The following is a 24999-nucleotide window of genomic DNA, read 5'->3' on the forward strand; positions in this document are numbered from 1 at the left end:
TCAGGGCCTGGGTGCTGTCCCTCAGCTCTTCTCAAGGCTCGCGCTCTACCGAGTTGAGCCGTAGCGCCACTTCCAGTTTTCTGATGGTTCTTTGGATATGGGTTTCATGGACTTTCCTGCCGGGGCTGGCTTTGAACTGGGATCCTTGGATCTCAGCCTCTTACGTAGCTAGGATTCCAGGCGTGAGCCGCTGGCGCCCCGCTCCCCAGTGGCTTGAGCGCCCCACCCCCCACCCCAGGCAGTTTGCCCCGTCCCCTCGCAGTCTTGCGCAGGGGCGCAGCACGAGAATGGGGTGGGTGGCACTCTTGTACATGCCAGGGGAAGTATTTGAGCTGGATTTTAAAAATTAAAAAGACAGCTGGGCGCCAGTGGCTCACGCCTGTCATCCTAGGCTACTCAGGAGGCTGTGATCTGAGGATCACAGTTCAAAGCCAGCCCGGGCAGGAATATCCATGAGATTCTTATCTCCAATGAACCACTCAGAAAACCAGAAGTGAGCTATGGCTCAAGGGGTAGAGCGCTCATCTTGAGCTAAAGAGCTGAGGGGCAGAGCCCAGGCCCTGAGTTCAAGCCCCAATACCAGCAACAAGGGGAAAAAAATTACCATGAACGGCCGGAAGCGTTTCATTGGGAAGGACGATAGCCCGGGCTCCGGGAGGGGATGGATGGCTCCTAGGGGCCTGGGCGGGCCGGGGCCGGGGATGGAGTCTCTGGGCCGGTTCCTTCTCCAGAGCTGGGGAGGCCCCGCCGCTCCACTGCCTCCACTGCTGGCCTGGCCGCAGGGAGCGGGGGTTCAGCCAGCGTTTGCATCAACATGCTCCCCTTTATCCCTGGCCTGGTGGGGCCCCCACCTCGGGCAGGGCAACCCCAGGAAAAACGCTGGCCCGGAGGAACCTGCGGAGAAGAGGAGCCCCTTCCGGAGACAGAGGGGTAAAAGTGCCACCAAGCCAAGTCCTCCCCAGGAACCAGGGCCTCGCTGGCTGGAAGTCCCACTGCAGGGGCCATTGTCCTCCAGCTGTGGGAGGGGCTGGGACTGGGGCAGGGGGTGGGGCAAGGGTGGGCTGGGGTTGGGGTTGGGGCTGGGCTGAGGATAGGGCTGAGGCTGAGGCTGAGGCTGGGCTGGGGCTGGGGCTGGGTTGAGGATGGGGCTGGGGCTGGGGCTGAGGCTGGGCTGGGGCTGGGGCTGGGGCTGGGGCTGAGGCTGGGCTGAGGCTGGGGCTGGGGCTGGGGCTGGGGCTGGGGCTGAGGATAGGGCTGAGGCTGAGGCTGGGGCTGGGTTGAGGATGGGGCTGGGGCTGGGGCTGAGGATGGGCTGGGGCTGGGCTGGGGCTGGGGCTGGGGCTGGGGCTGGGTTGAGGATGGGGCTGGGGCTGGGACTGGGGCTGGGTTGAGGATAGGGCTGGGGCTGGGGCAGGGGGTGGGGCTGGGGCTGAGGATGGGGCTGAGGATGGGGCTGGGGCTGGGGCTGAGGATAGGGCTGAGGCTGAGGCTGGGGCTGGGTTGAGGATGGGGCTGGGGCTGGGGCTGGGGCTGGGTTGAGGATAGGGCTGGGGCTGGGGCAGGGGGTGGGGCTGGGGCTGAGGATGGGGCTGAGGATGGGGTTGGGGCTGGGGCTGGGCTGGGGCTGGGGCTGGGTTGAGGATGGGGCTGGGGTTGGGGTTGGGGCTGAGGATGGGCTGGGGCTGGGCTGGGGCTGGGGCAGGGGGTGGGGCTGGGGCTGAGGATGGGGTTGGGCTGGGTTGGGGCTGGGGCAGGGGCTGGGGCTGGGCTGAGGTGGGGTTAGGGTTGGGGCTGAGGTTAGGGTTGGGGCTGAGGATGGGCTGGGGCTGGGGCTGAGCTGAGGATGAGGCTGGGGCTGGGCTGGGGCTGGGGTTAGGGTTGGGGCTGAGGATGGGCCGGGGCTGAGGCTCGGCTGGGGCTGAGGATGGGGCTGGGGCTGGGGCTGGGCTGGGGCTGAGGCTGGGCTGGGGCTGGGGATGGGGATGGGGCTGAGGCTGGGCTGAGGCTGGGGCTGGGGCTGAGGATAGGGCTGAGGCTGAGGCTGGGCTGGGCTGGGGCTGGGCTGAGGCTGAGAATGGGGCTGGGGCTGGGGCTGGGGCTGGGGCTGGGCTGAGGCTGGGCTGAGGCTGGGCTGAGAATGGGGCTGGGGCTGGGCTGGGGCTGGGCTGAGGCTGGGGCTGAGGCTGAGGCTGAGGCTGGGGCTGGGGTTGGGGCTGAGGCTGGGCTGGGCTGAGGATGGGGATGAGGCTGGGGCTGGGCTGAGGCTGGGCTGGGGCTGGGGCTGGGCTGGGGCTGAGGATAGGGCTGAGGCTGAGGCTGAGGCTGAGGCTGGGCTGGGGTTGGGGCTGAGGCTGGGCTGGGGCTGGGGTTGGGGCTGAGGCTGGGCTGGGCTGGGGGGAGGTCGTCAGCTTCACAGCGGAGGCCCTGGGCTGTGGTGGGGCGTGGCTGCCCGCTGTCCACTGTCCTGATGGCTGGCAGCACTAATGACCCTGGGGCTTCCGGGCAGGACAAAGCTGGGGCTCCTCAACCGGCCTGTGGTGTTCACAAAGGGGGGGAGGGGCAGGGACCACTGGCCCCTCTTTCTAGACCAGGAAGCTAGTGGTTCCAGAAGGCTCCTGGGGGTGCCCTGTGTACAGGTGGGCACGCAGGGACCGGGGCTGAGTCCCCCTCTCTCTGTGAGGCCTGTGTGCACATGGCGGGGGGGGGGGAGGGCCTGATTGCTCGGCTGGGGCCTGGCCGCCCACCCCACCCGCGCCATCTGGGCCGTTCCACGCCGGCTTCCCTGCCAGAGCCCGCGGGGACGCTGTGGATGTGCAGCCGGCAGGGGTCAGGCGTCCGGCATGAGGGAGGCCTGGCACTGCCTGGCACCTGCGGTGTCCCCACGAGTCTGTCTCACTGTGCAGCCCGGGCAGGCCTTGGGCCTGTGATCCTCCCTCCGCAGGCTCCAAAGTGCAGGCATTACAGGTGTGCGCCACCCCACCCATCCCTCCTCCGCTTCTGAACCGCCTCCCCCTCCCCTGCGGCCAGCGCTCTCCCCCGGCCGTGAGGACAGAAGCAGTCCCCCGCACACGAACGGGTCCCCAGAGCAGCTTCACCCGCCTGCCTCATGGCCCCACGGCCCCACGGCCCCACGGCGGAGGGGGCCCCTCCACGGGACTCCCACGACCCAGCCGTGCCCAGAGCCAGGCCGCCCGGCACGGACCTCAGCAACCCCCAGCTACGGCAAAGCCACAGCTGTATCCAACCTAACACCACGCACAGACCCGGCGCCCCTCAGGGAAGCCTTCCGTGACTGCTCCACATAGGCTGGCCCGGCTGGCCCTCTGTGCTCCCCAGGCCTCGGCGGGGCACCAGGCCCCTGTCCTTGGGTTGTGGGGAACCCATTGGGCCTTAGGGAAAGTCCGGGAGCCTGGGCTGCACGGCGCTGCAGAGCAGCTGACCAGGCCAGGCCTGAAGGCCACGGCGGGGAAGCGGCCAGGAAAGAGACCTCCCAGGAAGGAACACGCGGCCGACACCCTGGGGGTGGGCTGCGAACCAGCCTGCCTGTCCTTAGAGCAAGACGGGGGCGTGGGGGGCATGGCGGCCACCCCCGCACGACCCTGTGGCCCCACAGAGCAGGCTCCACGCCAAGTGACTGACTCTCCACTGGGGCGCCGTGTGCTGCCGCTGCACACCTCCAGAGGGCGCTCTTCCCACACACCGCCACTAGGGCTGGGGAACCACAGGTCCTTGCCAGCGAACACGAGGCACAAGTGACGGGGGGGGGGGGCAGGGGGAGCACTTAGACCTTAGACTCAGGATCTGTTTTGGAAGCAGCTGCAGGTCCTGAAGATGTATAGGAAGATTCCTAAACAGAGCCAGGCAGCTGGGCCAGCAGGGGGCAGCGGGCCGGGCCTGAAAGCAGCCTCAGAAGGTGACCCCCTCCTCCCAGGGCCACCCCCGCAGGGCTGACTCCTGTCCCTCACTTCCCAGACTCTGGCACAGAGCCCTGAGCAGAGTCTCTCCCCTCTCCAGAGGAAAACCTGGGCCCCCCTCCCACGTCCTCCCTCCTGGGCCACACAGCCATCAAAGGACTGCAAGCTGCAGGGCTGCAACTTGCAGATATATACACAGACTCCGCTCATGCACAGCCAGCGTGCAGGATTGCTGGGGGGATGGCTGGCTGGCTGGCTGGCTGACTGGATGGATGGATGGATGGGTGTGGGCTGGCTGGCTGGCTGGCTGGCTGGCTGGCTGGCTGGCTGGGATACTCAGTCTACTAAGGATGTGGAAGAGGATAAACGGTAATATAGGAGATAAATATGATCAATGTACATCATGTGCTCACATGGAAATGTCATAATGAATCTATTATTTGTACAAGCAACAGATACTAACTAGGAAACCTGATAGCTTAAAAATATATTATGGGATTGATTTTTTTTTTTTTTTTTTTTGTCCGTCGTGGGGCTTGAACTCTGGGCCTGGGCGCTGTCCTTCAGCTCTTCAGCTCAAGGCGAGCGCTCTACCACTTGAGCCACAGCGCCACTTCCTGATTAATTTTTTTAAAAAATGGATGGATGATGGATAGAAGGATGGATGGATAGATGATGGACAGTCAAACAAGGGATGGATGGATGGATGAAGAATGGATGAATGATGGGTAGATGGATAATGGATGGATGATGGATGGATGGATAAATGATGGATGGACAGCTGGGTAGATGGATAAAGAATGGGTGGCTAGGGGCTGGGAAGGTGGCTCAGTGGTAGAGCGCTTGCCTTGCATGCCTGAGGCCCTGGGTTCGATTCCTCAGCACCACATAAGCAAAAAAGAAAAAAGCCGGAAGTGGCGCTGTGGCTCAAGTGGTAGAGTGCTAGCCTTGAGCTGAAGAGCTGAGGGACAGCGCCCAGGCTCAGAGTTCAGGCCCCACAACCGGACCCCCCAAAAAAAATGGGTGGCTGAATGATGGATGGATAAATGGGTAGATGGATGGATGGATAATGGCTGGATGATGGACGGATGGAGGCTGGATGATGGAGAGATAGGCAGGTGGATGGGACAGGCAACGGGGGCTAAGAGGGCATGCGTGCGCAGCGCTCTGGAGGCAGGGGCACGAGGCTCCTCCTTTCACAGGAGGCAGAGCAGAAGGCAATGGAGGAGTCCCTGGTGCTGAGGCTCAGGCCCTGAGTGGCCGTCACAGCGCCCCCGGGGCGTGTGTATGGAGAGGAGGCTGGCAGAGGCTCCTACCAGGCATATGCAGCTGGTGACTGCATGTCCTCGGCTGGCTGGCAGGCTGCGGCGTGCCTCTGAACGCACACATCCCAGGCCGTGGGCCTCCCAGCACGGCACGCGGGCGGGCGGCCACCTGGGTGCCGTCGCATGCCCCCTGCTGCACCCCTGAGCTGCGGGTGCAGGGCAGGGCTCTGGGCTCGGCAGGAGGGGACCCCACACCCACCTGGGCGTCCAGCCTGCGAAGCTGGCCGCACTTCCGGTGCAGCTAGCAGTTGGTGGGAGCGGCTCCCTGCACACACCCTCCCCCCAAACCAGCAAGGCCGCCCACACGGCTGCCCAAGTCACGTGGTTGGGTCAGGGGGGTGCCAGGGACAGCTGGGGTGGGGGGACTGGAGGGAGAGCCCCCCCCCCGTGCCCACGGCAGGAGTTCCATGCGCAGCCCTTGGGCCTGGCTGCCCAAAGCTGCCTTGGTGGGCGGGGGCTCAGCTTCCCGCTCACCCCCCTCCCACTCCCCTCTGCATCTGAGTCCACGCAAGCTCTACGCCCACCCTTGGCACCCTGGAGTCGCAGCCTCTCATAGGATTCCCCAGCGAGCCCTCAAGGTAGAAGACGCTAGTTAACCCGTTTACAGACGAGCGGCGGAGCAGCGGAGTGACACGCGGCCGCCAAGCTGCAGGAACACAGCCGCAGGAGCAGAGCGGCGGGCCCTGCCCCACTGTTGCAGCTGTTGCAGCCATTGCCAGCAGGGACCCCAAGGATCCCCAAGGGAGCAGACACGCCCAGAGGTCCACGCTCAGGGACAGCTGGAGGGGGGGTCTTGAAGGGCAAGATGTTAGGCCAAGCAGGCTGGATGCCCACCCTGCCCCCTGCCCTCTCCCACCCACCTCGAGAAACACAGGGGTGGATGTCACCGAGGGAACCGAGAAGCCCAACCACAGGCCAGACCCCTCCCACAGAACCACAGCCCTGAGTGAGGCACGGGAGGCTCTCGCCTGGAATCCCAGCTACTCAGGAGGCTGCGACCCGAGGATCACGTTTTGAAGCCATCCTGGGCAGGAAAGGCCATGAGACTCTTATCTCTAGTTAACCACCAAACAGATGGAAGTGGAGCTGTGGCAGAGCGCCAGGCTTGAGCAAAGAAAGCTCAAGGGATAGCGCCCAGGCCCTGAGTTCAAGCCCCAGGACTGGCACCAAAAAAAAAGAAAAGAAAGAAAAACAGAAAAAAAAAGCAAGGGAGAGAGGGGAAGAGTGAGGGAACAAGGGAGAGAAAAGGAGAGAAAGAACAGGAAAAAAAGGAGGGGAGAGGAAAGGAGGGGAGAGGAAGGGAGGGGAGAGGAAGGGAGGGAAGGGGAGAAGCTCAGGCCTTGGCTCCAGCCAGCTTGGTGAAGCAGGGCTGGCCACCCCGCTGCGCAGCCCGGGACCCGTCGCTCCATCTCTGCCTACAATCATCACAGGAACTATTTTCGAGAGTTTCGAGCCCAGTGCCGGGATATACAGTAAGTGGTCATTTATGATTAATGAAAAGCTAATAAAGCTGGGAATGGAATGACTGCTTCCCTACGCTGTCCCAAAATGGAAACACATCTGTCAGGCCTTGGAGCGCTGAGCGGAGCCGGGGCAGGCTCCCAGGCGGGCTGGGCCCGTGGCCACTCTCCCAGTGACCTCACAGCTGGCACCTGCTTCCCAAACACGGTTTGACTTTCCAGATCTTTCCTCCCCTCTCTCTGACCTCCCCCCACACACTTTCTTACTCACTCTCTCCTTTCATTTCTGCTCAAAACACAAATGGTGGGAGCCAAATGTGTCAGCTGGCTGGCTGAAGCGCGGCTCTGGAGCGGGGAGGGACGCCAGGCGGGGGCCGGGGACAGGAAGCACTCAGCACAAGCCACGTGGTCTCAGGGTGCCGTGGGGAGAGGCGCTGGGACGGGGTACAGCCCCGGCGACCCTTGCTCCTGTTACCTCCTGATGACTCCATCTCCCGAGCAGAGGTTTCTCCTCATTGTGTCTTTCCTGAGGCTTGAACTCAGGGCCTGGGTGCTGTGCCGCCCCTTAGGGTTTTTTTGTTTTTGTGTTTGTTTTCAGCTTCAGGCTGGTGCTCTACCACTTGAACCACAGCTCCACTTCTGGCTTTTTGGGGGTTAGAGATAAGAGTCTCATGGCTTTCTTGTCCAGGCTGGCTTTGAACCACCAGTGCTGGTGGGGGAGGGGGGAGTCCCTGCTTTTAGGAGAGCTGGGAGTGGGGGACAGTGAGGTTCACAGTGCTTCCTCTGGGGCAAGAGGCATCCCTGGAGGCTGCCGGGTAAAGAGAGGTGGCCCTCATCAGAGACCAGAGAGAGAGAGAGAGAGAGAGAATGCACACAGGGCCCGGGCGCTGGGAATGGAGTCAGAACATCCAGACACACCCTGAAAACAAAGTCCAGGGAGGTGGAAGGAAGCCACGGGTGAGGGTGTCGGGCAGACGCGGCAGCACCAGGAACTTGCAGTGACAGTGCACCCCACCCCCCCAGGGCCTCCCTGGGAAGGGGGGTCTCAGCTCCTCGCCCACCTTCCCCTGGGACCCCGGACTTGGGGACCGGGGCCTGGCATGAAGGGAAAATGGCTTCCGAGTTCTCCCAGCCTTTTTCTCGCACCCCAACCACACGCAGCTTTGGAGACGGGCCCTGGGCCCAGAGCCTGGAACTGAGGCCCAGAATGGAGCCGTTCCCTCCCTGTCCCCTGGGGCACCCTGACCGGCTGACCCTCCCAGGAAGCCATGCGGCCATGGCTACTGTCCTGGCCTGAGGCGGTGGACACAGCCCACCTGCTGGCCCACCGAGGGCCAGGCTGGGGCTCAGGCGACCAGGCAGAGCTGGCGGAGCAGGCCGGCCAGGCCAGGCCTCGATCCTGCTAGTCCCCATGGAGGGCTGTGGCCACAGGGCCCTCCAGGCACCCTGGCATGGATGCCAGTCCCAGGGAAGAAGGCAGTGGCAGCGGGGCTGGCACCGATGGCTCACGCCTGTCATCCTAGCTACACAGAAGGCTGAGATCTGAGGATTGTGGTTCAGTGCCAGCCTGGGCAGGAAAAGTCCAGGAGACTCTTATCTCCCATGAACCACCAGAAAACCGGAAGTGGCGCTGTGGCTCAAGTGGTAGAGCGCTCACCTTGAGCTGAAGAGCTGAGGGACAGCGCCCAGGCCCAGAGATCAAGCCCCATGAGCAACAGAAGGGGAAGGAGGGAGAGGGAGAGGAGAGGGAGGAGGCGGAGACGGGGGAGGGGCATGGAGCCTGGACACTCCCTCCTTCCCTCCTCCTCTCCATACCAGGTTCAGCCCAATCAATCTGACAGCAAGAAAGCCTCACCCAGCTCAAAGCAGAATGGCGGGTAAGGTAGGAGGGTTTGAGGGGCCTGTCTACCTTTCCCTCTTAGCACTCAGACAAGCAGCAGGGTTAGGCAAGCAGAGGGACGCCAGGGCCCCTTCTTCCAAGGGGGCTTTTAGCTTGGTATAATCTCACAGCCAAGGAAAGAAGCAGGAGGCAAGCAGAGTCCTGAGCGCCCGCCCGGTCCCTGCCAGGGCTCCTGGCACCGGTCTCGGTCGCTGTGGGTCAGGACCGGCGCTGCCCACCCTGCTGCCGCACAGCGCAACGCAGCGGCCAGACTCCCCCAGGGAGCCGGGGCCAGACCCAGACCCAGGGCTGTGGTGACCCAGGTAAGTGACTAGACCCCTCTGGGCAGGACACAGGGGAGCCAGTGGTGCTAGGATGGTCAGGTTCTAACCTCAAACACCTCCCCCCCCCCACGCCAAAGAGAAGGGTTTAGGGGACCTAGAGGGGCCAAGAAGCACCCAGTTTTGAATGTGACAGGAACAATCAGACCCCAGGGCCAGGCAGCCGAGACAGAGGAGGGGAGGAGGAAGCCAGAGGCCTCCAGGGAGGGACAGGTGCAGGGGAGGAGGAGCTGACCTGTCCACTCAGACCCCGAGCGCGCCCTCCAGTGAGGGACCCCCCCCCGCTGCCGGGGGAGCCGTGCCCATGAGCTGGCAGGAGACACCCGGGCATCTGTGTAGAGCAGGCAGGCACCCTGGCTGGCATGGCCAGCCCAGCCCCTGCCGCCCAGGCTTTGCCCCGCTGCCCAGCGCCGGGCTAGGGTGCTCCCCGCTGGCCCCGCCGGGAGAGGCCGAAATCTCAGCTCTGCCCTGAGCCTGAGCCTGCCGCTGGCCAACGCTGGACACTCCCGGGAGTCCAAGGCTGGGCCCCACCCCCCCGAGCCACAGGGGTCTCTAGGATGACGGTCCCACCATGAAGAGCCATGCGGTCTGCCCCCACAGGGCTGGGGGGGGGCATTCTGCCATTCCAGGGGGCTGAGGGGAATGGGGGAGGGGCTCCCCCAACAGAGACAGGCTCCTCCCCAGCCTCACCCCACACTGAAAACCACGATACTCCCCTCCATGCAATGTCCAGTCGACCAGTTACCTGGGCCCTGGGGGCCTGAGGGTCCAGAGGACCTGAAATCCAGGCGGCGGAGGGAGCTGGGGTGCGGCGGGCTGGGGAAGCGGCGTGTAACGAGGTAACCGGAGCTGCAGCCGCAGCAGCATGAGTCAGCGAGGGCGGCAGGGAGCCCCGGACAGGCCGGGGAGGGGGTGTCTTTCTCAGAGACCCCCACCATGGAACACAGACCCTCTCCTTCCTCCGGGACGGCACAGTAGACTCCAGCCCTGCCCGGCCCTGCCGAGGAGCAGGCATTGCAGGGGTCTCTGGTGTCCCCCAAGCTGGGCTCCTAAGCCGGTAAGAACCCCCCTCACCGGAGGGGGCACAGAGACATGGGCGGAGCCCCCATGCTCAGCACGGAAGGAATGGAGTTCGGGAAGAGCCGGAAGCTGTAAAGCTGTATGTTGTAAGAGCGACCGCCTTAGGAAGGGACAGGGAAGATGCTCCTGGGCGTAGACAGCGGCATCCTCACGTCCCTCGGGGTCTGCCAGGAAGTCTCAGCAGACAGAGGGACAGCCGAGAGGAAGCAGCCTGGAGACCCGGCCTTCCGTGGGGACGGCCAGCACCTGCTGCACACCAAGGGCACACGGGACCACAGTGCATCAGGACGCCTGCCTCCTTCCGTCCAGCCTCCTGGACAGCTCAGCAGACCGCGGCCCAGGTGAGGAAACTGAGGTATCACAGGTGAGCGGGCCTGGCTTCGGACCAGTCCCCGTGGGGGGCAGAATTCAAATGCAGCGGGTCTCACTCACTTGGAACACCCTGTGGGGGTGAAGTGCTGTGACTGTTCTTGGGGTTCACAGGAGGAAGCCAGGGTAGCTAACAGCCAGGGGCCACGAGCCTTGGAGGGAGCCGGCGACGGGGTGGGATCAATAGCTTGAGGTGGGGTCCCCGCCTCCTCTTGGTCCCGCAGGCCGGTGACCAGCACATGGGCCGTGAAAACCCCTGGGACCTGACACCTGGGGTCCCGTGTGTGCAGCGTGGGCACCCATGGCGGGTGTTCGGGGCGTGGGCCGCCCTGGCAAGTGCCCTACAAGGAGGGCATCAACGGTGCTTTGTTTTGTTTTTGTTTTTGTTTTTTGTTTTTGTTTTGCATACTATCCAGAGCCTTGAACTCAGGGGCCTGGTCGCTGCCCTGAGCTTTTTCACCCAAGGCTGGTGGTCTACCACTTGAGCCACAGCTCCATTTCTGGCTTTTTGCTGGTTAATTGGAGAGAAGCATCTCACACACCGGCCTTCCATCTGGGCTGACTTTGAATCATGACCCCCTCTTATAGGTATCTTGGATTACAGGCATGAGCTGCCAGCACCTGACCGGCACCTGTGCGTGAAGAGGCACAGGATGGAGGGGCTTTCCTCCCGGGCGCCCAGCCCATGCCAGCCCAGCTCCGGGGGAGGCTGGCTCTAGGCAGCCCCCTCATGCACACGTGACCCCGCCACACCCTCAGCTGGCAGCCCCCCACCCCATCAGCACCTGCCAGAAGGGCCCAGGGTCCACGGCCCCCTTCTTAGCCCCCTGCTCCCACCGGGTCGTGTCTCTGTGGGACGCACATGTACACACGTACACACACATACACACACACACACACACACAGCCAGCCAGCCCAGGTCACACACTGCACAGGGCAGCGCCCAGACAGCACAGGTTGCTAAGGGCCTCCAAGCTGCTTCTGGGTGCCCTCATCATGAGAGCCCTGGCCTCAGCCTCTCAAGTTCAAAGCCAAACTCATTAACACCTCAATCCTCAACCCTCTCTGGCAGGACAGGACTAGAGCTGGGGTAAGGCATGCATGGGCCAGGCTGGAACCTGTCTCTGAAGTCTGCTGTTGGATCATCATGCAAGTTTTCTGGCCTAACTTCAGTTTTTAAAAATAGTGCATGAAGCCAGGAGTTGGTGACTCATGCCTGTAATCCTAGCTCCTCAGGAGGCTGAGATCCAGAGGATTACAGTTTGAAGGCAGCCCAGGAAGAAAAGCCATGAGACTCTTAGTTCCAATTAACCAGCAAAGAGCCAGGCTAGAAACATGGCTCAATGGGCCCTGGTGGCTCACGCCTGTCATCCTAGCTACTCAGGAGATCCAAGGATCACGGTTCAAAGCCAGCCCAGGCAGGAAACTCCATGAGACTCTTATCTCCAATAAACCACTAGAAAACCTGAAGTGGTATTGTGGCTGACATGGTAGAGTGCTGGCCTTGAGCTGAAGAGTGCAGGGACAGCACCCAAGCCCAGAGTTCAAGCCCCACGACCGAGAAAGAAAGAAAGAAAGAAAGCAAGAAAGCAAGCAAGCAAGCAAGCAAGCAAGCAAGCAAGCAAGCAAGCAAGCAAGCAAGAAAGAAAGAAAGAAAAAAAGAAAGAAAGAAAGAAAGAAGGGAAGGAAAAAAAGAAAGAAGGCTCAAATGGTAGAGCACCAGCCACAAGCAGAAAAGCTCAAGGCCCTGAGTTCTGGCCCTGGTACCTGCGTAAAACAAACTACTGGAATCTTCTTGTTTCTCATGAGGTGAGCTGTCCCCCCACCCCGCCAAGTGTTCCACCGGGATGTACACAGGCCCCAAACCAAGGCCACTGCCCAAGCCACAGTCCAGCAAGTCTTTCCTCCTCACCAGCTGCTATTCCCTGCATCCAGTCGTGGTAAGCTAACTTACTGCCTCACATCCACAGATACAAACTCAATCGTGTATGAGTAGATAACCTATTATCTTAAGATTAACAAACTTACCAGTCTACACTGTAAAACAACAACAAAAATCACAAAAGCCAGGCATAGTGGCACACATCTACAATCCCAGCACAGTGGAGGCTGAGGCAGAAAGATCAAGGGTTGGAGGTCAGCTTGGATATATAAAGAGACCTAGCAAGGCGTAGGCCACCAATTCAAATCCTGTACTGCCAAACAATCAAACAAACACAACAACAAAACCTAGACAAGATTTCAAATAAGCAGCCCAGGGGAGAGCAGACAGGCGGGGGGGGGGGGGGGGGGGTGGCAGTGTGAGGCAGCGGGACCCACCGTGGTTTTCTGCACAGCAACAAATGCTCATTCCCAGGAATAGTTGTGTTTAACATGTTCGCTCCTCTGGATACAGTTTTCAAGTACTGTATATATTTCCCCCTCTTGATTCACTGGACAAAGGAGTACTGAGCCAGGAAACAAGCACTGCGGGCTCAGAGCTCTTCCTGTAAAAGTGATTAGGCCCTGCTCACGGTCCTCACAGCTCTCTGTCGGGTCATTGCTCCTGAACTGCTTCTTCCTCTGGCCCACTCTGTGCGTGCATGCGTGGTGCGTGCGTGCGTGCGTGCGTGCGTGTGTAGTTGCTAAGCAGGTGTTCTATCCCTTGAGCCACACCCCCAGCCTCTTTTGCTTCATTTTTCAAATAGGGTGTCTTTTTTGCCAGGACCAGCCTGGACAATGGTCCTGCTGTTTATGCAGCCCGCATGGCTGGGCGAGGATGACAGATGAACCACCACACACAGCTTGTTACAAGTTGAGAAGGGGAGGGGCTCTGGCCTGGCCTTGAACTGTGTGATCCTCCAAATCTCAGTCTCCTCAGCCAGAAAAGAAAGTTGAAGAAGAAGTTAAAAAGCCTCCCCTAGCCCCAAGACTCAGTCCCAATTGGAGGGGGGGAAGAGAAATGGTTAGTTTTTAAAGCATTACATGCCCACAAAAGTATCATGTTGTCCCTGATAGATCCTTAAAAGTTTTAAAAAGAGATGACAAGTATGGCTGTGAGTATGTTCCAGAACAGAGGAAAAATGAAACACATCCAGCAGTTTTTGCTGGGCCAGCACAGCACTGTCACAAAACTGATAAAAATAGCAGACGCACACACCCTACAGGCTACGCAACACGCTCACGACACACATCCGTGAAAAGCCGCAGAGCCCCAACTCCAGGCCAAAACCAAAATGAATTCCAATGGATTAATGATTTCAGTACACGAAAATAAAACCACAGAAGTCCTAGAAGAAAACACAGGGCGCCACGGTGCTGGGATGCAGCGCGACCCACAGTTCTGAAGCAACATATGAAAGAAGGAACGCGAAGACAAAAGCCTTAAATCTCTTCTGTGAGGAAGAAAACGCCATAAAAGAAAAGGCCAAGGCTGGAAACCAAACCTTCGCACCAGTCAGACAAAAGCGTACAAAGAACTCTTACAAATAATGAGGAGAAGAAGTCCGATAAGAGAAGGCCGGACAGCCCAAGGGAGCGGAGACTCTGGCCGGCTGATGACCTGTAAACATTATGAAAGGCTACTCTGCAGAGTCTCCACGTTGAGTGCTGTGTTGAAGGCCTGCTCCCCAGTGGGGGGAGGGAACGCATCAGGGGACGGGCCTTGCAGGAGGGGCCTCAGGTCATTGGTTCCTCACCAGCAGCTCATTCTTTCCTTTTTTATTTTTGCCGGGCTTGGGGCTTGAACTCAGGGCGCCGTCCCTGAGCTTCTTTTAGCACAAGGCGAGTGCTCTACCACTTGGCCACAGTACCACTTCCACCTTTTCAGACTAGTTTGTAAGAGGGTAAGAGTCTTAAGGACGTTCCTGCCTAGGCTGGCTTTGAACTTCAATCTTCAGACCTCAACCTCTTGAGTAGCTAGGATTATAGGGGCCGGCCCCATTCTTTCCTCTTCATAACCACCTTGGGCAGTACCAACAGAATCCCCTACTAAAGAAGACAAATCTGAGAGCCCTCGGCCAGCGGCTCAGCCTGGGTCAGGGGCTCTGGCAGGAGCTCCTGTGGCGGGGTCAGAGGTCAGAGGCAGCCCGGATGCAGGTGCAAACTTCTCAGCTGAGGGTTAACCCCAGTCACAGGACACAGGCACCAGTGGGAGGATGCTCCCGCGGCTGCTGCTTCTTTTTGCTTGTCTGTTGGTTTGGAGGGTTTTGAGAGAGAGGAGGCCTGGCCACACAGCCCAGGTTGAGCTCCGCAGCTTCCTGAGATTACGAGCAAGCGCCACCACATCCCGCCAAAGCTAGAGCACCATGAAAAGCTAGACAAGAATAACAGAGACATCTTTATTGCCCACAGGAATGTGCTACTGATGTGGCATGCATGAGGCTCTAGGTTCAAATCCCACCGTTAGAACAAAAAAAAGAGAAAGTGAATGTGCTAAATCTATAATGCTAAACACAAAGATGTTACGTGGTGTTACTAAATGGAAGGAATTAAAAACTAGATGCAAAAGTCTGTTCTCAAAATGCCTGTGTATTTACACAGCCCCGCCCCCTTCCTTCCTCTCCCCCTCTCTCCCTCCTCCTTACAGGAAGGAAGAACAGGACACAGTGACCAGGATCTGGACGCCAGGCAGTTACAGAAGGTCCTGGCCGGAGACTTGAACAAGGCGTGTCCTTTGTTACGGAGGGCGGTGCCTGCCTTCTGTCCCTGGGCACCTCTCACCCACAGCCCCCGGCCAGCACCTGGCAGCCTGTGCCAGTGGCTGCTTCCATTCCGATGACACTATGTGAGAGGAATCACACTTGCTTCTGACCAGGAGGAAATGGGCAGTGGGTGGGTGACTGGGCCTGGCACGGGCGGGCGGCCTGGGGTTGCTGGGCAGGCTGAGGTCTGGGCTGGGGAGCTCGGGAGTCTGAGCCAGGGGCAGGCCCACCCTGAGCTGGGGAACGGTTTGTCCACAGAAGTGAGGCTCAGCCACAGGGTGACCCCTGGATCTCATTGCCGGAGAGGAGGGGTCTCCCCGGCAGCACGGGCAGAGGCCAAGAATGAAGCCCTGCTTTAACCCCTTCCTGGGCTACTTGGAGCAGAGTCCCGTCCTGGGCCGGCTGGCCACACCATGGCACGCGAGTCCTTGGGACAGGGGACCTCACCCGTCACACCCACGGCAAGCCCAGGCCCCCTGCGGGCCTCGGGGGACGCACAGGGCCAGCGTGTGCCTCCTGGCACCGGCCCAAGCCCTCCCGTCGGGCTGGAGTCTGGTCAGGGGCTGCGCACTCAGGGAGCCGGCTGGACGTCGAGGGCCTCCTCTAGACTGAATGCGGCCTCTGTCCCTGCCACACAGAGCCGGGCTGTCTGGCCTGGGCCGCCCGGGCCCCGCCCCGCCCCGCCCCACCCTGCCCCACCCCGCCCCAGCGGGGAGCCACTGGCTCCTAGCAGCTGTCCTGGACAGGGAGGCCGTGGCTGCGGGCACAGCTCCCACGGCAGCTGCCCCGGCTGCCCAGGCTGAGCCCCAGGGAGGCCCACTCAATGCCAGGTGTCTGCCCCTCACCCCCAGCCTCCATCCCGGGTCCGGCCGGGTGGTCAGGGCCCCAGCCCGTGAAGCCCCCACCCCCCTGCAGCTGTGCACCACATCTATTTAAGGCCTTCTGCAGCTCCCGGCTTCCGACCCAGCACCCAGCTTGACAGACAGCGAGGCCTCTGGTGGGGCCCCGAGACAGGGTCTGTCCCCACTGCCCCCCGCCGTGCCCACCTTGAAGGAGGTCCACCTGGCTGGCCTCTCCTCCCCCTCGGGGCTTCCTGTCCTCCCAGCTGCACGGGTGGGGGGCTCCAGGGTCGGCTCAGAAGGGGGACGGGTGGGTAGGAAGCTCTGCTTCCCCAGCCGGAAGCTGGAGGTCTCCAGGGCAGGTGAGGAAAACCAAGGGGCTCGGACCACCGCCAGCACTCCTGTCCCTCCTGCATGTCCAGGACGCATGCATGCGCGCGCACGCACACACACACACACACACACGCAGAGCTCCACACACAGGAGTGTGCGTGTGCCGGCCACGTGCCCACAGGCAGACCCCCTCTGCCTCAGGCCTGGTGTGTGGGGAGGGACGACAAAGCTGGGTGGCCCTGGGGTGGGCATGGCCGCAGGGTCTCCAGACCACGTGTGGGGGCATCCTTTACTGCAGGGGCTGCCTAGGGTCTCTGGGGGCCTGGGGTGGGCTCCCTGGCATCAAGCCCTCACCAGGCTGGGCCTGGCACCGACTCCCTGCGCAGGGCCTCTCCCGGCGCTGCGTCCTCTCCAGGGGCCCTGAGCGCTCGTGGAGCCCAGCAGCTCCTGCGTCTCCTCCTGGAGCTCCTTCCTGCTCCGCCCTCTGCCCCTGGCCCGGCCGGCCCGCGGTGCACAGGAGGCAGCAGGGCGCCATGCCACACCACCATGCCTGCGCTGTGAGCAGCCCGCTGCCCAGACCCCCAAAGACACACCTGCCCCTGTCCTGTTGGTCCCCCAGTGGCTGAGCTAGACCCAGAAGAGACCGGCCGCCCTGGGCAGCAGCCCCAACCCACCCAGCTTTGGAACTGAGGCCAGGAGGAGGGCGGAGAGGCTCCTGGGTGGGGCCTGGCCACACCAAGAGCTCAGGCCCTGGCAAATCCCGGGAAGGCAGGGCACCAGCCCATGGGCACGAGTGCCACTTTACAAGGACGCCCAGGGAGGCGGCGGCTGCTGCTGCAGAGTGAGGCGCTGTGGGGAAGGGGCAGCCCACCCTCCCCAGAGACCGCAGACACCAACAGCCCACCCCACAGCACCAGCTCAGAGACCCCGGGGCTCCTCAGAGACCCTGGGGCTCCTCCCCTTTCCCCCCTTCCAGGCGCCCCTCCCCAGCAAACACCCATCCAGTGTACCCTGGAGAGCACTACACCTCCACCCCACCCCTGGCAGAGCCGACACCACAGCATTTGAGCACGTGCCCGGTTTGGGGGGTTGGGGTCCCTGTGTCAGCCTGCAATGCACCAGAAGGCCGTCCGCTCACAGGCCACTCCTCCAACTTCGGTTTGTGGGTCTTGCTGGGTCCAGGCCACGCACGGAACTGGAGATGCCGGGGCCCCACCGCGGCAGTGCTGGACCATAGAGTGCAACCACCACACCAGCTCCAACGCTTTTGGTGCCAGAGTCTCCGACTGCTTTGTTTCAGGACCAGACCCTACCCTCAAGGGACTCCAGGGGTAATGGAAGAACTCAAAAGAGCACACACAACTGCAGTGGTGAAGCCTTATGGGTAAATTTTGGTTTCTTCCTAAAAGTCCACCAGAAGCAAGACGGTTGATACACAAACAATGAACATCCCCGGCCAAACACAGGAGGTTTGGTAGGCAAAAGATACAAATCGGCTCAGGAGTCAGAGGAAATGAGGGTACTTCCAGCTCACAGGAAGGTTGAATAGGGGTTTGAGGGATAGGCAGGAGTTCATCAACACTAACGTGAAGAAGGGCGGGCAGGGCAGGGCAGGCAGGGCAGGCAGGGCAGGGCAGGGCAGGCAGGGCAGGGCAGGCAGAGGGCTTGGAGGAAGGTGTGGAGACACAGAGGAGGAAGGGTGAGCCGGAGGGCCAGGCAGAGCCGGGCGGGCAGGCCCGGGAGAGAATGCACCTCCTGAGGCGGGGGCAAGTCTGGAGGCAGAAGCTGAGAGGCCAGTGTCCACAAGGAGCCCGTCGCCCCCCGTCCCCCCATACCAGCCAGACCACGGGCACAAGGGACAAGATGGCCACACAGGGATCCAAGCAGGGACTTCCAGCCCAGCCACCATCAAAGGGGCAGCGCGGATGGACAGCAGGGCCCGCAGGAAAGATGGTCAGGAAGTGACGGAGGGAGACTGGCCGTGTGTGGAGCTGTGGCCCTCAGAGGGGACCCCCTGCCCCCCAGCACTGCCATGCCATCTGGAAACACGGCCCAGGGGAAGGCCCTGGCTCTCTGCCCTCCCCCTCCAGGACCAGGGGCACGCACCCCGCCACGGGGGCGGGACTTCCCGTGTGGGCCCAGGGGTCACCCACCCACCCACAGAAATCCCACGGCCGAGCGCAGCCTCCCTCACCGCTTGTCTTCCCACCCCCCACCCGACTCCCCAGCGCTCCTGGGCTGGTCCTCCACGGTGGCCACGGTCCGGCCCCCTCCAGAGAACAGGGCCCACAGGACAGACTCCTGGCAAAGGTGGGGCTGAGCTGTGCCCCGCCCCCCAGGCTCCTTCCCCCTCCCCCCAGCGTCAGCTGTCTTCAGAGCCTGGGGTCCCACTTCACTCAGCGAGCATGAACACCTCGTCCCGGGAGGGGCTGCATCCGGCACACACCAGAGCTTCTGAGCCAACGCCAGACACCCGGCAGTGCCCAGCGGCCTGCAGCCCCACACCACATATGGGGGGCGGCACCTGTGCAGACTCCCAGGGGTCTCTGGCTGCACTGTAAGGAGCCCAGGTCTCAGCCAGCTCAGGTGCTCCCCGTGTGGACACCAGCAGGAGACCCCAAGCCCAGCTCCACCCCTCCCCAAGTGCACCAGCCATGGAGAAGCAAGGAAAACCAAAAGATTTGAGAGCAGGGCTTACAGCGCCGTATCGCAGCCCATTCACGTTCTACACAAGAGGCGGTGGAGTATTACACAGTCTTTAAAAAGGAAGTTCAAGCTGGGACACTGGTGGCTCTGGCTTATAATCCCAACTACTCAGGAGGCTGAGATCTGAGGATCTCAGTTCAAAGCCAACCCAGGCAGGAACGTCTGTCTATGGAATTCTTATCTCCAATAAACCACTAGAAAACTGGAAGTGGCGCTGTGGCTCAAGTGGTAGAGTGCTCACCTTGAGCTGAAGAGCTGAGGGACAGCGTCCAGGCCCAGAGTTCAAATCCCACACGCTGTAACACCAGGAAGCCCCCGAGTGAACCCCCCGAGTGAACCCCAAGGTCATCATGCTCAGTGAGACACCCCAGTCCATGTGCTTCTATTTACACGAGGTCCCTGGGCTGCCACATGGGGACAGGAAGCAGGGTGGGGCTGCCAGGGTCGGGGAGGAGGGATGGGGACTGGTTTATGGGGGCAGAGTTCCTGTCTGGAATGTGGAAAGTTCTGGACATGGATGGTGGTGACCACATAACCACGAGAGGTGTGCGGTGCCAATGAGCTCTAGCTAGAAAATGGCGAACACGGTCCACTGCACGCAGCGTGGACAGGTAATAAAAGTAGAATAACCCGCTTCTTGGCGGCGTCCAACAACCACTGCCGAGTCCTGAGCCCTGCCCCTGGGGTCAGCTCAGCTTCCAAGGTCCTGTGGCTCGGCCTGCAGGGCTGGGGACCGGCAGCAGGCTTGGGGGACCGGGTGTGCATGCCTCCAAGAAGGCCGCAGTGCCCCTTAGTCCCCCCCCCCCCCCGGCAGAGGCCACGGTGTGGCCAGCATTGACCGAGAGGCCTGGAATCGCAGATACCGTTTCCAGCTGTCTGCTGCCGTCTCCTCCCTGTGCCCGTGTCTCCGTCTACCACCCTGCATTTTGGGGCGCTTCTGTCTCCCCCATTGCGTCACCCCCTCCCACCCCTGCAGCCCCAAGTGTGCAGCGCTTCCTCTACTCACGCTCCGGGTGCCTGGGCGGGCCCTCGGCGGCAGGGAGCTTGGGCTCCAGCTGGCTCTGCAGCTGGGACATGGGGAGCTCGGAACTCTCCAGGGTCTGTGGCGGGAGGGGAGAGGCGGGCGCCTCGGCTGGCTTGGGCATCTGGATCTCCATCCGCTTCGGGGCTGCATCGACGGCGGCGGGCACCTCCATCCTGCGGTGGGCTGACTCCTGGGCCTTGACCAGGGTGATCTCCGTCCTGCGAGGGGTCGGCTCTGGCGTCTTGTGGCCCAGCCCTTCGGCCCTCTTGAGCCCAAATCGGGAGGGGCCGGCGGCCCCGGCATTCTCCACCTGCTTGGAGGAGATGTCGATGGAGAGCTCGGTGCGTCGAGACACGGGCTCGGGGGCCTTGGAGCCGGGGAGGTCCACCCTCCGCAGGGACGCCTTGGGGGAGCGCTGGCTCAGGGAGTCTACATGGCGGCCCGCGGGGTCCGAGTTCTTCACACCCAGGTCTTGGAACTTGTGGGTGGAGCTGGCCACCGTGGAGCGGAGAAGGGGAGTCTGGACTCTCCGGGGTGGGGTGGAGTTGGGCGGCTCGACTTCCTCCACCTCAAAGGATCTCTTCAAGGCTGAAAGACAGGGAGCGGGACGTGGTGAGCGGTGAGGGGCAGGGGGTGAGCCAGGGACGGGCCACTCGGGGCTGGTGGAGGCACGGAGGGCAGGAAGCTGGTAAGGTTTCTCCCCCGCCTTCCTCCTCCTCCTCCTCCTCCTCCTCTCTCTCTCTCTCTCTCACACACACACACACACACACACATGCACACACGCACGCACGCACGCAGACACCATGGGCCACTGCGCACCCCGCCAGGACAAGGCCTACACTTGAAGATTCACGCAGGAAAGGCAGCCCGGCCATGGCCCCCATAGCAGAGCCTGGGCTGACGGGGCCTCGCCCCACGGCCTCCCCACCAGAGGCATGGCACGGCCAGACTAAGGGTCACTGAACACCAGCGCCAAGGCTCTACGTCTCCATCGGGCTTGGGGCCCCGACTCCCACCCATGGCCCCGCGGCCACCTGGGCAGGGCCTGCTCCCCCGGCCCATCCCCCGTCCCTGCGCCAAATGAGAACCAGCTGTTGGGGCACCGAGTACGCGCGCGCACCACAGGAAGGGGCCCACGTAGCGGGAGCACTTAACAACTCCTTCCTGGGGGGGACCCAGTGTCTTGGCCCCCCACCTTCCCGGCTCACCAGAACCCTGGGCTTCACGGCCCCGCCCCCAACAGTAGATTGGGAGATGCTTTGGGGCGGAGCCTGGCGCAGTGGTCTTTCCCATCAAGGCAAATGGCGCTCATCTGTGAAGCAGCAAAGCTTCCTTTAGGGGCCAGCAGCAGCGGGTGGGCAGCCGGAAGGGCGGGGCCAGGGACAGAGGCACAGGAAGCCCAGGTCCCCAAGTCTGGTGCCCAGACCCCTAGCTTCCCACCCAAGGCACTCGTGAGGGAACCTGCTCCAGCCCAGGCACCCCTCCTTCCTGGTAGAAACAGAAGGAACAAAGGCCTGGGCCGCGTGGCCCAAATGCCCCAGGAACCCCAGGAAGAGGCGGTGAATGGCAGCAGGGTGGCAGTGCGTCTGGGTCCCCTGCCAGGGGCCGCTCGGCTCTCACCACCCTGCAGACACGTGCGCCCGCAGTGCCAACCTCTCACCTCTCAACACAGCCTAGAAGCCGGGCACCCGTGGCTCACGCCCGTCATCCTAGCTACTCAGGAGGCTGAGATCTGAGGATCGCGGTTCAAAGCCAGCCCAGGCAGAAAAGTCCAATAAACTCAGGAAAAGCTAGAAGGGGTGCTGTGGCTCAAGTGGTAGCATGCTAGCTTTGAGCATGAAGAGGCTCAGTGAGGACAGGCCCCAGGCCCCGGGTTCAAGTCCCAGGACTGGTACAAAAAAAAAAAGGGGCCAAGAAAGAAGGTTCATAGTTCAAGTCCTCCTATGAGAAAGGGGGGGCACTCTAGACATCTGGATTTTTCTGCACCTCCAGATTACTGAACACTAGCTGCCCTATGGTAAGGCAAACCCTAGCAAAACGCCAGGCGGTGCAGTAGTTGAAAGCCGCACCCACAGGCTTTACTCAACAAAGCCACAGAGTCCTGAGCCAGGAAGCCGGGGATGGGTCGCACTGGGCCCAGGCTGGCAGAGCTGCACCCCTCGCAGTGTCTGCCCAAGGACCCTGTGCACGTCTACTGACCTCAAAGCCCAAAGCTCAGTGTCCAGAGCCGGCTCTTCCCATGGTCCCCAGGGCCTGCCAAGGCAATCTCCCCACCCCCGCTTTACATCCTCAGCCCCAAATCTGGCCCCCAACAGCCCGCCTGTCCAGGGGCCTCTAGGAGGGGTGTTTGTTAAACCCTCACAGCCAGGTGGGGGACCAGATCCTGGACACGGGTTAGCCCCAAGGGTTCCTCTTGGTTCCCGAGAGCCCCTCCCTTCGCGAGCACCCCTCAGCTGCCAACTAGAAACCAAAAGCAAAGTGTGCCCCATTGAGCCACGGCGGCAGCTCCAGCCAATCTCCTACACACCGTGTGCAGACCTCTCCAGAAATGGAGACCAGGCCTCTCCACACATACGCCTTCCTCCAGCGGTGTGCCCAGCCCGGGCTCACCCCTCCTTCCCCCCACACGCATGGCAGTCCCCCCAGAACACCTGGTCTCTGTCCACGCTTCCCACCTCTGCACGGCACGGAGGAACGGCGTCTGTTTAGAGGCACCCAGGGATACTGGCCGTGGAATAAGACCGGCGGCTGTCTAAGGCAGGTGGCCCAAGGGATGGCTTCTCCCAGGGACTCTGTGAGGAGCACCCACTGGGAGCACTGGGTATCTCCTCCTGGTCCTATGCACATGCGCACTGCAGGAGATCCTCTTGACTCACAGAGGTAGGCAAAGGACGCCGGCAAGGGCAAGACCGTCCGGGAACCCCCACTCTGTACCTGAGGGACCTGTGAGCGCCGCGAGAGGTCAGGCAGGACGCCCAGCTGGCGCTGTAAACTCGGGGAACACAGAGGCAGGCCGCACTGCAGGTCTGCCCCCTGCCCCCGGAGCTCACCCTCCCTCAGGCCCCTCCCAAGCCAGGTCTGAGCCAGGTCTGCCTCCCTAAGGCCTCCTCAATTTGTACCACAAGCCCGAAGACAAATCCTGTGAGTTCTGGCCCACTTCTGGGAATGTATCCTGGAGTGGAAAAATGAGACGTACAGAAAGATTTACGTTCTCGGATGCTTGCATCAGTGCTCACATTGCAACACTGGAAATAATCCCTGCGTATACACAGGCTCCTAAACCCAGATGCCGAGGTCCTGCAGTCATCAAAATCACATTTTGGAGAGAGGAGAACTGCTGAGAATATTTAAGTAAAAATAGCAGGATATAAAAAAAAAATCCTAATTTCATAGCATGTCACACACACATGTGCAGTTTACACGTACACCCCACTCACACCCAGCCGAAAATGACTCCAGACGAAGTCACACTGTATATTCTTCATTAGATCTTCCTGCCGCATTCCCATAGACCAGCACTAAATGTGGGTGGCGTGTGTGTGTGTGTGTGTGTGTGTGTGTGTGTGTGTGTGTGTGTGTGTGTGTGTGTGTGTGTGTGTGTGTGTGTGTGTGTGTGTGTGTGTGTGTGTGTGTGTGTGTGTGTGTGTGTGTGTGTGTGTGTCCATACTGGGTCTTGAACTCGGGGCCTGGATGCTGTCCCTGAGCTTTTTCCTCTCAAGACTGGCACTCTACCATTTGAGCCACGTCTCCACTTTTGGCTTCTTGGTGGTTGAGTCTCATGGACTTTCCTGCCCCAGCTGGTGTGGAACTGAGATTCTTAGATCTCAGCCTCCTGAGTAGCTAGGACTCCAGGCGTGAGCCAGAGCCTGGCTGACAGTTGTACTTTTGTAAGGGCGCTGTGCGGCCAGCAGGCTTGGATGCCCTTCCAGGCTGGACACGCCCACTCCCGGCCCACTTCCTTAAAGCACCTACATCTCCCAGACCTTCCCAGGCTCCAAGAAGAGTGCAGAGCCGCCCTCCTTCCAGATGCAAGCCTTCCCAGAGCCTGTGGGGAGGGAGGGGGCTGGGGGCTGAGTGGGGAGCAGCCAGGATCTGGGCCTGTTTAGGGAGGAATGTGCCTGCACAAGGGACCATTGTTCAGGCCCAGCTCTGACCACAGGCTGCGGGAGCCTCTCCCCGCTCCAGACACCAGACGGAAAGCACTTCCCGGTTCGGGGAGGAGCTGCAAAGCCCTTGCCCCAGCTGGGGACAACTGTCTTGCACAACAATGTCAGAGACCAAGGTCAAAAGCAGCCCACGCACCCCAGCCCCACAGGAAGAAGCCGCTGGGATTCTGAGCCCAGGCTCCAGGATGCTTCCCTTGGCAAGATGAAGCAGCAGCTGAGGAGGGCGGGGTTGGGGGCCCAGGAAACGGGGGAAGATGACGTAAGCAAGGAGGGAGCAACTGCCTGTAGCGGCCCTGTGCTGAGGGGAAAGCCCACCCACAGGCTGCACCACACAACCTGCCGGGCGACTGCCGAGTACACTCCAGAGACCAGGCGGCCGTCTGGTCCATCTCAATGGAGAGCCGGCCTGGCCTGGACCCCTGCTCTGATCAGTGGGGAGGGGCAGAGGGGAGGACCCACCGCAGAGCTGCGGAGGGGCTGCCTGGGGACTTCGAACCCTCCTACCCATTCCCAGATCACCAGCAAGCAGGGAGAAGAGATCTCCATCACACTGCTTCATTGTCACAAACACATACAGCGGCTGGCTCATGCTGCAGTCCCAGCTACTCAGGAGGCTGAGATCAGAGGAGGAAGGTTCAACCAGCCCAGGCAGGAAAGCCCATGAGATCTTCATCTCCAATTAACCAGCAAAAAGCCGGAAGTGGAGCTGTGGGTCAAGTGGCAAGGAGCCAACCTTGAACAACAAAACTGAGAGACAGCAGCCAGGCCCTGAGTTCAAGTCCCATGCACAGGCATGCACGCACGCGTATGCACAGACACACAATGACACCTCCCTCAAAGACCAGGCTGGGATGCTCTGAATCCTCTAGAACAGGTCTAGA

General features: G+C 61.4%; 1 protein-coding gene across 3 annotated transcripts in view; it reads right to left on the reverse strand.

Annotated features, from left to right (window-relative positions):
• Positions 1-24999, reverse strand: part of Septin9 (septin 9) — a 136780-nt gene that overhangs the window by 42718 nt on the left and 69063 nt on the right. For all 3 annotated transcript variants that reach the window (XM_069992908.1, XM_069992910.1, XM_069992909.1), the window contains one exon: positions 19935-20540. In XM_069992908.1, the coding sequence (XP_069849009.1) occupies positions 19935-20540 (606 nt within the window). The remainder of the gene's footprint in view (positions 1-19934; positions 20541-24999) is intronic.

This window comes from Dipodomys merriami, unplaced genomic scaffold, assembly GCF_024711535.1.
Source record: "Dipodomys merriami isolate MVZ:Mamm:240054 unplaced genomic scaffold, mDipMer1.0.p SCAF_42, whole genome shotgun sequence".
Taxonomy (NCBI): Eukaryota; Metazoa; Chordata; class Mammalia; order Rodentia; family Heteromyidae; genus Dipodomys; species Dipodomys merriami.